The sequence below is a fragment of the Cajanus cajan genome, chromosome 11 (assembly GCF_000230855.2).
Source record: "Cajanus cajan strain Asha chromosome 11, NIPB_CcT2T_4, whole genome shotgun sequence".
In the NCBI taxonomy this organism is placed as follows: domain Eukaryota; kingdom Viridiplantae; phylum Streptophyta; class Magnoliopsida; order Fabales; family Fabaceae; genus Cajanus; species Cajanus cajan.
In genome coordinates, this window is record NC_138527.1 from 9,563,568 (window position 1) to 9,576,682 (window position 13,115).

General features: G+C 27.0%; 1 protein-coding gene across 1 annotated transcript; it reads right to left on the bottom strand.

The window, feature by feature from the left end:
- Positions 1-979: 979 nt before the first annotated feature.
- LOC109791256 (DNA glycosylase/AP lyase ROS1) lies at positions 980-10,124 on the bottom strand. Its single transcript, XM_083067292.1, has 20 exons — positions 10,007-10,124; positions 6,791-7,045; positions 6,020-6,121; positions 5,221-5,835; positions 4,608-4,698; positions 4,075-4,534; positions 3,889-3,968; positions 3,684-3,768; positions 3,344-3,435; positions 3,184-3,252; positions 3,042-3,078; positions 2,878-2,960; positions 2,217-2,606; positions 2,021-2,057; positions 1,874-1,931; positions 1,688-1,770; positions 1,535-1,600; positions 1,322-1,436; positions 1,200-1,238; positions 980-1,120 (listed from the first exon to the last, which is right to left on the bottom strand). The coding sequence occupies exons 1-20, from the start codon at positions 10,122-10,124 to the stop codon at positions 990-992; spliced, it is 3,006 nt and encodes a 1,001-aa protein (XP_082923418.1). The 3' UTR covers positions 980-989.
- Positions 10,125-13,115: the final 2,991 nt, after the last annotated feature.

Consider the following 13,115-nt stretch of genomic DNA (forward strand, 5'->3'; position numbering starts at 1 on the left):
TAAAATTTTAGATTTTAGTTTAGTACTTGCTTTCCTTTTTTCATTTTTATTCCCTTGTTCAATGAAAGACTATGAAATCCAGTGTCATCTCTTCAACCTTGTTTATTGAAGCTCCAATGAGGTAACATTGCATCAGCATGTTCAAACTAGAAGTAGTAGCTCTTAACTTGGCCTGTTATTTATTCTGTTCCTAGAATTAACTAGGAATGACAGAAATTTGCAGAAAATAATTTGAATTTTGGGATGTTTGTGTGTTTGAGTTGATCTAGAAGATCCAGGGTCTTGTTTCAAAGTTTCAATCTTTCAAGATGCAGAGGAAACAAGTTGCCCCATTTCACATGGAAATCCATTATTCCATTTTATCTACACATTACAAAGTGAAGATATAGAATCAGTTGAAGGAGTTGTAGTTAATTAGACTTAAACTCTTGATAATATTAGAGAATAAAAAGGAAAACAATATCTAGATTTAATAAAAACTGAAAATACAGAAAGGATCCTAATATTTATAGGAGATGCTGAACGAGCTAACTAAAAGAAACTAACCAAATATGTTGATAAGCTGTATCCAAAATGTACTTAAATTTAAAAGGTTTAGAAAAATCTGAAACAAGAAGAATCAGAAAAGTCAATAGCCATTAAACAAGTAGGAAAAAAATGGAAAGAGCTTTTATTGAAAGTGGATGAGCATAGCTTCACATCAATAGAACATTAAAAGAATAAACAAAATATCATGAAAAGAGAGAATAGAATATTATCAAGCCACCATCCCATAAAGGTATACCATAGTAAGTTGAAGCTTTTTGTTTAATAGCAAAATGAGTCACATAGTATATACCAATTCAAGATAAGCATAGATAAATCACAAAGCAAGCTTAATAGTTGTCGAATCAAAACTTTGGAACTGATATATCAATGTCACTAAAGATTTCAAAATAGAAGAATCAAATCCAACTATATCTAACATATAATTAGAGTTGTCTATTACTCTATTCATCATCATCCATAGGGACTTTTTTGTTATTCTTTCCAACTTTAGCAGTTGTGCTGCGATGCAATATAGATGATATAGGTCTGGGAGCTCGTGTCTTGGCATCAAATGCTCTCACACAAATAAAACCTATATGTAAAATATAAATGAGCATAAGCATTATATATAGTTTCAACAAATAATACTATTAATAATGTTGTTTACTTACCTTTCCAGAAACAATATCGAATTTGCTGCATAGACATACCTGAAATGATATTTTAAAAAATAATAATAATGATTAAATTTTTATACACTACTATAGTCAAGTCAATTATCATGTTCATTTACCTTTCATTATTGATGATATCCCAGTCCCAAAATATACTATTCGTTTCTCTAAGTTCCATAACCATTTTCTTGGAACGTTGATTGGATGTATCATTGAAGCGTAATCAACAAAAACCTTAAGCATAAAGAATGTATTACCAAAATTTGATCATACAAATAGACACGAAACAATTATTATATTTGACAAAACATATAATGGCTTTTATTACTCACCTCATTAACCTGAAAGTATGTTCCGTTAAGTGGAAAACGCCCTCTCATTGCAGTTCGACATGGTATCTGTTTCATAACATCATGAATATAGTTTCTTTTGTTTGTAAATATTGGTCAAAGATTAAAGAACAGTACTTTAATAACTTCACTTACCAAAAGAGTTCCAGGCACCATTAGACTAGTTTCTTCCTGGGACAAGTTGTTCTTGGTTGGTTCACATGAACTTTCTAATTCACCTTATTAATACACAAAAGGAGGTGTTTGTTTTTTTACCAAATACTTTTTTTTTAACCAAAAAGAGTGCTTTCACATCATAAAATATTTCATTTTTGTTTATACCTGTAGTCCATACAACTAGAAGGTAGCGCGAAGGATCATCTTTTTCTCGTGGAGTACACTGTAAACAAAGAATTAGAAGTCTGGCTATGTGTGAAAAAGCTTACTTAATTTTGTGAATGTTGAGGGGAGAAACAATCCACTACCTACCTCTACTAGAAGAGGGTGTTCATCCGGAAGCACATAACTACAAAAAACATGAAAAGCAAAGACTTGGTTACCACATAAAGTGTATCACACTAATTAAGAATATTTTCTTAAAAAATAAAATAAAAATATAGACAAAGACTAAAGAGATTTGTGACTTAAATAACACGAAATGTAAAGAGGGAAGTGAGAAACTTACACTAAACGCTCAGTCTTCAAGCGACTAGCATTTTTCATCTTTGGTATGGGAATGTTTGCAGCATCTGCATGTAACGCAACTAAAGATGTTGATTTATTAATGTCATGCTCAGACTCTTCTAGAGAACAATTATGTGTTTCTTCACTACTGAGTTTGATTGTTGGAATATCCTCAATGTCTTCATAATCATCGTTGAGAAACTCTCCATCATTCTCTGCTTCAGATTCATCATATTTTGTGGTTTCAGGTTCTGGTGATGCTGGAAACTCAATGATAGGCTCACATATTTTCGCTTCTGTGGTTAAGGAAATTTTCACTTCAGGAAAGGCAAGCTTTCGTGTCACTGATATTGGTTGATTTGATGTTGATTCAGGTAAGGCAAGTTTTTCACTGCATTTTTATTTAACATATAAAATGTAAATATATATAACACATGAAGTGTGATCTTTGTAATTTGGTGCATGAACCATGCATGCATGCTCAAATGTCAAAATACCAAAATTTACCAAGATAGAGTAATTTACATTTCTACTTTACTTCTTTTGCCCTTCAAAAAATGATACATGTGGGTTGTCCAAAGTTTTCATTCTCCCTATAGCTAGCATCAAACTACTAAGTATTTAATTTTCAAATATGATAATTTAATGTAACATGTACATACCTTTCGGAAGCACTTGCAAAATGTTTACAGTCACCCCTTAAAGGACAAGCATTGCAATTTGGTTTTTTCTTTGTGCAAAAAACCTGAAAATGTTTCAAGATGGTTTAAATTTTTTCTTCTTGAACAAGTATATAAGAAACATTTAGAATAATGTTCATATGTACCTTTCCAAAAGTTATCAGCTGATAATGCAATTCATACCTATAGAAGACCATATATCATTAATTTGTGAGTTATTTTAAGTTAACAAAAAAAAAAAAAGATATAGATAAAAAAAATATATATATATATATGCTCAAAAATTACAATGTATCCCGATCAAGAGTGCATAATCGTGGCCAGAGATATTGTTGAATTTTATTGGAATCTGGAAACCTGAACAATTTTTTAAAACAAAATTAGTGTAATTAATTAATATTGATATAACAGTGCAAAATTTCAAGGTAGAAATTGCTTAAAGACTTACATTTCTAAATTATGTAGTTGAATATATTCAGGTAATGGTTGGAGGGGTACCCATCCCAAACGTACAACAATTCTTGCAACATTTATGTCCACCTTACAAAAGTGAGGAAATAAATAAATAAAAATACACTTTTCTAACAACAATAGTTTCAGGAATTAAAAAATAATAATTTATGTATTTTTATGAACAAAATTTAAATGTAATTTTTTATATGCAATTAATATTGTTTTCTAATTAGAATTAAAATTTTATTTTAATAATATATATTAATGAGACCTATACTAAATATAAATACATAACATCTAACATAAACCTTAAATCCTAAACCTTATACTCTTACCGGAAAAGCATCATGACGTAGTGCTAAAAGTCGTATACACTCCACACTTTTCAATCCTAATCCATATATCGTCAAGAGATATTCCCTATGACATGAACAATTTGCATGATCAAAACACCTTAACTATTTTTGTGACTAAGAAAGACATAATCATACAAAAAAAAAAAGAAATATTTTGTAAAATGAAATAAATGTTTATACTTACTTTACTTCCTTTTGTGGAGCGTCTCTTAGCCATTCTAAATCCATAGTTCCAGTTGAGTTCATCAAGTTATTTAGTAAACTCTACAAATACATATGGTAACAAAATTACTATAATAATATTAACATGTTAAAAGCCATTATTAATATAGACAAACCAATTTTTTTTTTAATTTTGTTTTTTTTTTACCTGTATTCTTCCTCCAATAATGTTGTGTTGGCCACGAGATGCAATAGCTTTAGCAACTTCACTAGCTTGTGCACATCTTACTGCTTCCCAATCAACAGAATCCATGTGATCACTATCTCTTGGGCTTTTAGTGTATATTTTTCTTAGTGTATCCCAATATTGTTGTTTTTCTTCCATTAACTTCTCTTTTTCCTCTTTATTCTTATTTTTCTTCTCAGTTGATTTTTTCTCACCAAAATGCATGCCAAGAGGGTCTGTCTTTTCAGACCTTGAAGTATTATTTTTGGTTCCCTTATTATCATCAACTTTGGAAGAGTCATTGGCCTTTTGAGCTTCCATTTCTTCATGTTTGTGTTCTTCCATTTCTTTATCAAACTTAGGATTAGTAAAGACAATATGGTTCCTAATTGGTTCTTGTTTTTCCACTGGAAACCTTGCAGCAAGTGTCATGAATGTCGAACTATAGGAACCAAGATAACCATTAACATGATAATACTCTGAAAATTAACAATTTATTTATTTTTCAATTTTACCTTGACAAAAAGTCAGACACATTTTGAGTTAAGAAAACGCCAACCACAGAATCCAAAACTGAACCTTTCCATAGTAAAAAGCGTCTATCACCTGAAAAAATTATTAGTCCAATTTTAAACACATTTTTTCTTTTTATCAACAACCATCAAACAATTAGAATATAAAATAAAGGAAAAGAGAAGAAAAGATGTATAATGTAAATATGAATTAATTTTACATCTCAGATTGACTATAATTGTTACTTCAAGCAATTAGGAAAATGACAGTCACCAAAGTGATATTATATAGTTAACTTAGGCTTACTTAAAACATGACCTAATAAAATTAAAATGGATATATCATTGTAACTTTTTATATATAATCTTCAGAAGAGTTAATTTCTAACCAAAATTAAAATTTTAAACAAAAGCAAAATCATTTTTTCATCCATTGATTATATAGAAAACTAATTTGACATAGTTTAACCTTTCATTTTTTTCTTTTTTTTATGGAAACAAAACCCTCATCCATTGATATCTATCAAAGATTGAAATTAGTCTTAGATTTCTTAGTTTTAAAAATCATTACAAAGAAATATGAAATTAATCTAACATAAGCAAAAGCAAAAGGTACCTTGTATGAGATGCATAAGATTTATGAATGAATTAACCTTCATCCGATACATTTCTCTAATGTCCTCCCAATATTTTCGCTTCGTCTCATCATGTTCTTCGTGTCTTTTTTCATCCTTGAGCAAATCCCACACTCTTGATGTCTCTTCGTCAAGTAAAACATCAACTAGAGATGATCTTTTGTAAGGAACCAATTGTCTTGTTTTTTTATAGACAACAAGTTTCTTAGTCATTTTGCCTATTTTTTTCTTCAAAAAACGATATTTCCTTTTTTTCTTGAACACCAATGGACACAGTTGTCCAATTCGTTTATGCTCTACTAGACATAAACTAGTCAACACTTTTTCATAATTTTGTATTGAATTATACCCCATGCCTAATTCATTGCTAGTATTGGAAGAACTTTTTTGTTTGCGAGAACCCCTTCTCACATAACTTTGCCTCTTTTTAGGAGTTGAAGGTTTTGGAGCATTACTCTTAGCAGATTTAGATCTTTGAGAGACCAGTCTAGGCCGATATATCTTTTTTGGAGTTCCTTTAGGTAACTCATCATCAGTTTCTCCCATGTTCTTTCTTTTCCTCAAAGAAGATGGTGCACCCAAATTAACTCTATCATCTGCATTGGTTAAAGAAAGATTAGAACATTAAAATAAATATTTAAAATTTAATACAACGTGCAAGATTTTTTATTTTTTATTTTTTATTTTTTTAAAAGAAGGAAAGATAGTTTATTACTATCAAATGGATACAATTACATATTAAGATTAATCATAAAAACATAAGCTCACTTAGAGACCCACCGAACCCATTAATTTTTTTTGGAGTTCCTTTGAGTAAATGGTCATCAATCTCTCCCTTGTTCTTCCTTTTCTTTGAAGATGAACTGAATTTAACTTCATCAGCTGCATGAACAAAAAAAAATATATTTAAAATTTATATACAATATTTTTTCTTGTTTGACAATTTCTTTTATTGATGCACAAAAAGACATGATTGAAGAACTAGTTGTACCCACTCAAAGATCCATACATGATACAACTACATACAAATTCACTAATAAAAAAAATGCCCCAAAACATATAAGAACAACTTTTTGCAAAATGTAGATTACTTGAAAAAATAAGAAAGCATAAACAAGAAAGACTACTTATTAAGAGTCTTGGAATTCTCAAACTGTTGGATTACAAACAAAACTTACATCATTAAAAATAAGAGAAAAAATAAAAGTCTATAAAATACATAGATACTTCATTGATTATAAATTATTTGAATGATGATCAAAAATAAAAATTATGAGAATGAAAAACCAAAGTGAACAACAATATCAATATTAATATAGTTGTGTACAAATATTCTTAAATAACTCATAAAACAAAAAAAATATAACCCTCTCTTCATAAAAATATATCCCTCATCAAACAAACCAACAAAGTGAATCTAATCCCAACTCTACTTCCATCACTTGTACAAAACAATAATAATCGAAATAAAATTGAACTTTTTAACATATCCACATGAACATGGATTATTTGCATTCATATGTGATTGACCCAAATAACACAATAAACAACCTGTGTGATGTATTTGTATATCATCTTTAGTCTTCTTTCCTGTTTCAGGATCCTCACCTAGCCACTGAATATCTTCGGGTGAGATATCTGACAGATTTACTGATTCCCAAGTTTCATTTGCAGTCCCCATATCATAGACCAAACCATGTTGACCATCATGTGGATTATAGCTGGTAATAATTGCTTCATAAAACTTATTGTCTTCAGGCCATCTTGTCTGCACTCTCCTTCCTACTAGTGAATCCAATGAAGACCCTGAAATATAATGAGATCCTCACATAATGTATACAAATACATAATTAATCACCTATACACTGTCAGTGTAAAGTTTTTTTATACCGGCAATCAATTATATATTTTAATTGTATCATGTCACTATAAACACATTTACTTTTAATAATGACATGACACAATTAAAAGATATAATTGGTTGCTAGTGTAAAAAAACTTTACACTGGCAGTGTATAGGTGATTAACTCGATAAACATTTCTACTTCCCAAAAAAATTATTATCTCAACTTTTAAGTAAAGATATATATTTTTTTTTATTAATATGAAAATAAAGGACCGAGAACATAATTATAACATTTGAAACAAGGTACCCACGACATCACCTAGAGAGAAAAGGACGTAGAGGATATAGAATTTAAAATCAAATTTGACCAAAATCAATTTAATTCAAAACGAACTTTGTTGAACATTATCCTATACACACATAGATGCACACAAGATTAAGAGGTAAATGCAAATGACTCTATTAAGTGGTTATGTGAATACTAATGAACTTTTAATTTCAACTATGATTAGTTATGATGGTATTACTTAGATTTATATCGCTCACATTTTTTAATAATATATTTAGATGAAAAATTTAAATAAAGTAATTCATTTTTTTAAAAGAATTTTAAATTTTTTGGAATGAAATTTTTTGTTTAGATAAAGAATTTATAAAAAAATATATGAAATTTAAATATTTGTGAAATTTTTTAAAATAATAGAATTTAAAGTTCTCTAAAAAAGTAAGAATTTGAAATTTTTCGTATTCTTTTTCTTATCTCACCTATATATCTTTTATATATCTCACTCTCTCTCCTTTCTCTGAAAAATATTTTTTAAATTATTAAATATTATCTAATATTAACTTTTAAAACTATTAAATATTTGAAAATTGGTTAATATTTAATTTTAAAATCTCAATAAATATATATATATATATATATATAATTAAAATCAATTTTACCCATGGTAGAAATCAAATTATTGTATTGAAACTAAGAATTTAAAATTTAAGAAATTTAAATTTACCCAAGAAAAAAATTTAAAGAATGATGAAAATTAAAATTAAAGTAATTTAAACTTTAAGATTTAAAATTTCTAAAATTCTTCATCCAAACACACTTTAAATGAAAAATGTTGTCATTGTCTAAGTCCATACACACATGTGGTGAAATCTTAAAATAAAAGTTCCTTTAAAAATAAAAACTTGTTTGGTGAAAATATATTTATAAAAAAGTTATATAACAATAAATGATGGAGGACCATCCATGGAGCTTCATGTGAGACCATTTCTTGAACGTCTTGGTCATCCCTTGGTAGAAGAAGTTCATCAATAAAGTATATTTATAAAATTAAATTGTGAAATTTTTTTATTTATTTACTATTATTTTAGTGATAAAATATTAAAATTAACTAATAATTTACAATTTTTTAACAGTTTAAAAATTAATTTCATTAATAAATAAATATTTTAATGATGATTTAAATATATATTATTATATAATATTAATTGAAAAAATAATTAACTACAAGATATAAAGGTTTTGAAACTTCTATTTAGTTTTCAAAAATAGAAAATAATGATCTTTAAAGTTGTTCTATCAACTATTCTCGTTTAAATACAACAATATTGATTCAGCTTCTTATTCATTTAGATAACATTGCACCATCCTTCCACTGATGCATTCCTATATGTATAATAAAGAAAAAAAGATAAAGTAAAATAAAATAAACACTACAAAGAAGAAATTGTCGTATAGTGACACACATTTTATAGTGACATATAATATGTGTCACTAAAAATTATTTTTACCTATATAATAAATATAATATATATATATATATGTTAGTATATTGTTAAAAAAATGTGGGTATAAATTATAGTGACACACAAAATATGTTGTTAAATCTCATTCAAAATCAATATTAAAAATATGTGTAACTATATGCCAAATAGATACATAGTTACATATATTATACTTATAGTAACATTTTTTATATGTCACTATATGTAACATTTATTATAGTGAAAATAAAATTATGAACTATGGGAATCAACGTGACTGGATTAGCTTTTATAAAAGCTCCTTTTTATTATTTGTTCACTTTTTAAGTGCTTTTACCTTAAATAAAAGTTTGGCCAAACACTACCTAGGTTGAGTGTGTTACAGAGTGATTAGTTTAGCGATTAGAGACTGCATTCTAACTGCTGCAAGTGTGTGTATAAAATCACTCTCTATCTCAACACAAACTCTACAATATATCATTGATCGTAACTTTAAAAGTGTCATTCAGAATAGTTCTTAATCAACAGAATTTTAAGTTAGATTAAATATCCAATTCAGTCCTTGAAATAAATCATTTGGCCTAATTTAGTCCTAGAAGAAACACATCACCAAATAGTTCCTGATTAAAAACGTGGCTCAATCTAGTACTTTAGCCATTTTCCCTTGATTTTTAGGATATGATTATTCTCTAAAAATGTTAATTGTGTACCTAATTATTCCCTATCAAAATAATTATCGACACCCAATTATTGGTTCCTAAAAGTGTAAATTTAATTAAATGGATGGAAGGATTAATTTAAATCAGTCGTCAACAACATTCCCCTCATAGCATTTTCAAGTTCAAATATAGGCATAAATTTCTCTCCCTCTATCCTTAGAAGACATCAAGCAATTTCTAGATTAACTAATTAAATCTTGAAAGTTGAAGAATCAGGATCATGATAAAAATTAGGATCACAATTAAGTCAGCTTCACCATTTAAGAAACCAACTCCCCCTACCCCTTTCTCCTCCTTGAGGAAAAAAAAAATCCTAGTAAAAGTAAAATAGGAAAGGATTAAATTTAATTGTGGAACATCATATGAATCACCCATCAAAGTTTAATCTTTTTTGTTTAATTCATCTTAAAACAGTTTAAGAGAAGAATTAATTACCTTGAATGAGAATAGGCTTTGTAGGAGTATTTGGTTCCCATGAATCTTGTTCCTCAACCTCATTATTCTTCTCATTGTTAGGTTTTGCTCTCCTTTGATAGACATTTGGCCCGGACATGACAAAGTGAATAGAGAGTAGAGACTCTTGCTAATACAAGAGCTAAGCCAGGGTTGTAGAAACCCTCCACACAAGTGTTTCAAATTACAGTTTGGTTTTTAAATTTTTTTTATCTGATTAGGAAACCAAATTAGAGGGTTAGTTAGACTGATAATTTTTAAATTTGTATATGTATTTATTAATATTAATTATTAATAAAAGTCAGATAATATAACGGTTATTAATTATTTTCAATAATTATTAATAAAAGTTAGATAATAACTGTTTGAATTATATATTTTTAAATTAGTTGAAATATTTAGAAATTGATTTGTAAATATATGATGTGGTGAACAAATAGTTAATAATTATTATTTTGTTTTTCAGTTATCTCAATTTGATTTGATTACATGATGTAATATATATATATATATATATATATATATATATATATATATATATATATATATATATATATTTTAATTTGTTTGGAGACGAGTGATAATAGTTTTCAATTCGTTTGGCTTCCAGTTAATATTGTCTGATGTTAATTGGTATTATCAATATAAATAGAACTAAAAGAGAAACCATATGCAACAGTGGTTAAAGAAGGATTCTCTGATGACCTTAAACTTAATCTCCTCGTTCAAGTTTTTTTTTTTTTTTCCTTACCTTAGCGTTTAATATAATGAATTTATGTAATTCAAATTATTTCCTCGTAAATGTATCTAATTAATGTATAGATGTTTAAAGTTAATTTAATGCAATAAAATTTATCTTTATTGTGACTAATATTTAACTTATATTGTAGTAACTTTTCAGCCAATAATAGTAATTGTAGCTACCGAAGCCTTTGTAGTGCAAACTTTTTAATCCAAAGTTTAACAAATCAATCTTTCTCTTTAGAAACAAACAACTTATGCACGTTATCTTAAAAAAAAAACCCACATTTTCACACATGTGAACTACAGTTGATCCTTGTCATTAATCTTTATATTTTGTTCCTATTATGGAGTTTAAATATTGGTCATTGTTTTGTTTGATATATTCACACACGTTGTTACTTTGAACGTGGAGGGTCACATTATCAAGTTTTTTTTCCCTGCACCATCTTTTCTTTTTATTGTTTTCTTTTTTAGTTCACTTTTGTCCTATTATAATAATTAATAACAAAGCTTTTATTGGCTTTAGGAATTCTTGAATTTTTCACTAAAATAGAATGTTAAAAAAAAAATTTACCAAAAAAGCACATGTACTAATTTATCTACCCAAGTAGCACCTTTTACTGTTCACGTTTAGAATTCGGTTTCCAGGAAACCGAATTCTGAGCTGTTAAATTTTATTTTTTTTCTTGCGTTTTGGATTTGAGTATGGTGTAAAACCGGATCCAAAATGGTCCGTTCTCCTTTCAGAACGGCTCGTTCTCCTTGCAGCACTTGCAGAATTGTCCGTTCTCTTTTCAGAACGGGCCGTTCCGGATGTAAAATTACACACATGACGAATGGATCAAAATGGGTCGTTTTGCTTGGAGAACCCGTGCCGTTCCAGTTGCAACATTAACACACAACCTGAATTACAATCAAAAAAGAAAAAAAAATGTAAATACTACTCAGAATTTGGTTCCTTGGAAACCAAATTCTGAGCAAAAAAACAAACAGAAAAAAAATTGAAGTTCAGAATTTGGTTCTCCATGAACCGAATTCTGAGTGTGAACAGTAAAAAGTGTTACTTGTGTAAATAAATTAGAACAGGTACTGTTTTAGTAAATTTTTTTAAAAAATTTATTTTAGTAAAAAATTCGGAATTCTTAATGTATCAAAAATCATGATTGCAGTGTCTGCGCCTGTTCCTTTTACTATCAGTTAAATTGTTTATATCTTTGTTATCATGTTTTTTTACATACTAAGGCCATCAAAAGAATTAGAATGAATTATTTATATATTATTAATTTAAAAATTTTTTATACCGAAACTAATTATATCTTTTAATTATGTTATGTTATTATTAAAAGTAAATATATTTATAATAACATGACACAATTAAAAGATATAATTAGTTATCAATAAAAAAAACTTTATATTAATAATATATAAGTGATTAACTTAAAGAATTAATTAAAACTTGATTCAAGATATGTAACACCATTCCAGTTTTTCCCTAAAATAAATAAATATAAGTTCTATGTATTTTATTATGATAAACACATAAATAATAACACATATTCCAAAAAATAGCATTTAGACATGACGTTCTTGATTTTTAAATTTTAGGGGACATGATTTGTGGCAGCTTGATAATTCTATGGTTCATACAATAACGTATTTTTAATAAGTATAAGAAAATAAAAAATTAGTTATGATTATAAACACTAAGTTGAACTATTCAAGTTTTTTTTTAATATAATTAAAATAAAGATAAAATTTTTAGAATATAAAAGGGGCTGATTAAATGTCACATTTTCTCAAAATTTCATAAAATACAGATTGTGATAACTTGATAATCTTGAAATATTTTAAAATAAACGTTTTAATTAAAATTAATTTTAATAGTTAATCAATAAAATGAATTATTTAAAATTAATTAATGTACAAGTTGCGATAACTTGTTATTTTAAACCTTTTCTCTAAATATATAATTCATATCATAAAATATTAAAAATATCAATATAATGTTTTGCTAAATATTTAAAACCATTGTAACAAAAATTATTAGAAAAAAGATTAAATTTTTTATACAAACAATAATTATAATCAAAATTAAATATTTTAATAAATTAACTTTTGATGTACACGTTTGTCAATTTGTACTTTAAGATGTATAAGTTATGACAGTTTAGAAATCATATTTTTAATAAAAATATAATTTAATTAAAAATATTAACACTCAAATATTTTCTAAAAAAATTATGTGATTATGATTCTATGTTAACATGAAAATATATATAAATAGAAAATCATTTTTATGAAGTCAAAACAAATACAAATATTATCTTATTTTTTCATAAGAATAACA

Coding starts and splice junctions, on each gene's coding strand:
- LOC109791256 (XM_083067292.1), bottom strand. CDS start 10,124: ATGTCCGGGCCAAATGTCTATCAAAGGAGAGCAAAACCTAACAATGAG. Junction 2,058..2,216: donor TTGAAGACTGAGCGTTTAGT/GTAAGTTTCTCA, acceptor TGTTTTTTGTAG/TTATGTGCTTCCGGATGAAC. Junction 1,239..1,321: donor GATATCATCAATAATGAAAG/GTAAATGAACAT, acceptor ATATCATTTCAG/GTATGTCTATGCAGCAAATT.